Source organism: Berghia stephanieae, chromosome 13 (assembly GCF_034508935.2).
Source record: "Berghia stephanieae isolate SIO BIC M18660-M18661 chromosome 13, UCSD_Bste_1.3, whole genome shotgun sequence".
Taxonomy (NCBI): Eukaryota; Metazoa; Mollusca; class Gastropoda; order Nudibranchia; family Aeolidiidae; genus Berghia; species Berghia stephanieae.
This window is the reverse complement of record NC_088372.1, coordinates 3,373,551-3,376,050: the sequence shown is the minus strand read 5'-3', so window position 1 is coordinate 3,376,050 and position 2,500 is coordinate 3,373,551. Positions and strand designations below refer to the sequence as shown.

General features: G+C 37.7%; 1 protein-coding gene across 1 annotated transcript in view; it reads left to right on the top strand.

Moving 5' to 3' along the window:
• LOC144958909 (uncharacterized) overlaps positions 1–2,500 on the top strand; it is a 69,525-nt gene that overhangs the window by 37,088 nt on the left and 29,937 nt on the right. Inside the window, exons 6-8 of the mRNA XM_078891198.1 lie at positions 266–436; positions 1,327–1,434; positions 2,314–2,434. Coding sequence (XP_078747324.1) covers positions 266–436; positions 1,327–1,434; positions 2,314–2,434 — 400 coding nt within the window. The remainder of the gene's footprint in view (positions 1–265; positions 437–1,326; positions 1,435–2,313; positions 2,435–2,500) is intronic.

Below are 2,500 nucleotides of genomic sequence, written 5' to 3'. Positions count from 1 at the left end.
TTCGGGCCTTGAAATCGTTTAGGTGTGATGCCATGATGACCAGTTCATCCAGCCCATTCCACTCCGAGATAGTTCGAATGATAATAATAATAATAAGCATATTTATATAGCGCCTTTCGTCGAAACCTCAAAGCGCTTATGAATGAAGAAAGAATTTCTGTAGTTTTGTGTTCTTGTCTGTGGGATTTTGGAAGCAGTTCGAATTTATGGAATATTAGAGAAAGATCTGTTGGAAAATCTAAAGTTTTCTTCACTCCCTCCCCAGGCCTGTCCCTTGAACAACGAGGTCGGCCAGGACACCGACTCCAACAGACACAACAATTTCTCCAACTTTTCCGAATCCTTCACGCCGGCCATCAAGTCTGTGGTGGACTTCGCCAAAGGTATCCCAGGATTCACTCTGCTGAACCAAGACGACCAGGTCACCCTCCTCAAGGTTTGTAATAATAATAATAATAATAAGCTTATTTATATAGCGCCTTTCGTCGACACCTCAAAGCGCTTTTTTAAAAAAAAACAACAAAAAAAAACAAAACAAACAAAAACAAAACAAAAAAAAACAATTCAACCAAGGTATCAAAACAATTAAGAGCATAAAAGGGCATCAATACATCATCAATATGAATGTCACATACAATACATTTAAAATTCAATTAAGTAAATATTTCCTGAAAAGATGTGTTTTCAGGGCTTTTTTGAAAATGTCTATTGAGCTCGAGAATCTCACAGATTGAGGGAGATCATTCCAAATCGTGGGTCCGAATTTCATAAGAGACCTATCACCAAAATACTCAAGTTTAGTTTTAGGAATGAAACGAAATTTATGCTGACCTTGACCTACAACAGCTCTTATATCCAGGTCTGATAAACCATCTGTGACCCTTCGCCTCAAAACGGTATAGGGATTGATATCAGCAGAAGAGTAGCATCCAGTGACATCTATAGAAGTCCCAAGTAGCATCCCTTGATTGGAAGTCACGAGCGGAAAAGTTATTAGAGAGAGAACGTCATGTTGGTTGTGAGGCATGAGACACTTCACCGAAAGCGAGGACGAGAGAGACGCATGCTCAAAACTATTTTGACGTTCTCTCTGTAAGGTGACGTCCGATCAAGGGACGCTACTCTTCCGCTAATCTCATTCCCTATTAAGTCGGGTTGGTTAAGATGTTGAAAATTGAATTTATAGCCAGAAATATCAGACTTGTGTTGAGTTTGTATGTTTTATTGAGGAGAATGGATATTCATATTTTAGGGTGCGAATGCCAACAATTTATATTTTTGACCAGTTTTAACATTTAATTCGGCTCCCTATCCTATCCTATCCAGGCTGGTACATTTGAAGTCTTACTGGTTCGTCTAGCGTGTCTGTTCGATCCAAACTCCAACACCATGATGTTCACAAAGGGAAAACTCTTTAGAAGGCAACCCACGACGGTAAGTCATGGCCATGGTCGGCCTGGTCTGGTTCCATTGTTGTTGTGGTGGTGTTGTTGTTGTTGGTGTTGTTGTTGTTGGTTGTGGTGGTGTTATTGTTGCATTGTTGTTGTTGTTGTTGTTGTTGTTGTTGTTGTTGTTGTTGTTGTTGTTGTTGTTGTTGTTGTTGTTGTTGTTGCATTGTTGTTGTTGTTGTTGTTGTTGCATTGTTGTTGTTGTTGTTGTTGTTGCATTGTTGTTGTTGTTGTTGTTGCATTGTTGTTGTTGTTGTTGTTGTTGCATTGTTGTTGGTGTTGTTGTTGTTGTTGTCATTCATTCATTTTTATTTGCATTGCATTGGTTTGTTTGTTTGTCTGTTGTTTTTTTGTTGTTTTTTATTTTAGGGAAGGGGGGTGGGGGAGAAGGGGTACAATGTGTTGTTTTTGTTTTGTTTTTAATTTGTTTTTTGTTGTTTTGTTGTTTGTTTGTTTTTTTTTTTGTTTTTTTTTTTGGGGGGGGGAGTCTAAAGTGTTGTTTATTTTTATTTTTTTCGGGGGGTGGGGGGGTTCTACTTAAAAAAAAAAAAGATGATGATGATGATGATGATGATGATGTTGATAAGTTGTAGTAATTATAGTAATAGTTATCCAGAGATATTTTCTGTCCTCTATCTGGAATTTAGTAATATATTTATGTCTTTATTATTATTATTGTTGTTGTTGTTGTTGTTTTTGTTGGCTGAGGAAGGGTTTTGCACCCGAAACGTTCCATGTTTTTTGTTGTTGTTTTTTTTGTATTTTGTTTTGTTCCTTTTTTGTTTTGTTTTTTGAAGCCGTTATATTCATTTTTGTTTCTTGTTTTTTGTTTCTTATTGTTTTTCTTTGTTTCTTAACAATACAGATGACAACCAATGCTGGGTTCCTTCTGGATTCCATGTTTGACTTCGCCGAGCGCTTCAACAAAATGTGTTTGATTGACGACGAGATTGCCATGTTCTCGGCAGTCGTTCTCATGTCTCCAGGTCGGTACCTGCCAACTATTGATTTAAAGTAAAGTAGTCCTTCAACGCCATGAGTGAGGCCCACGG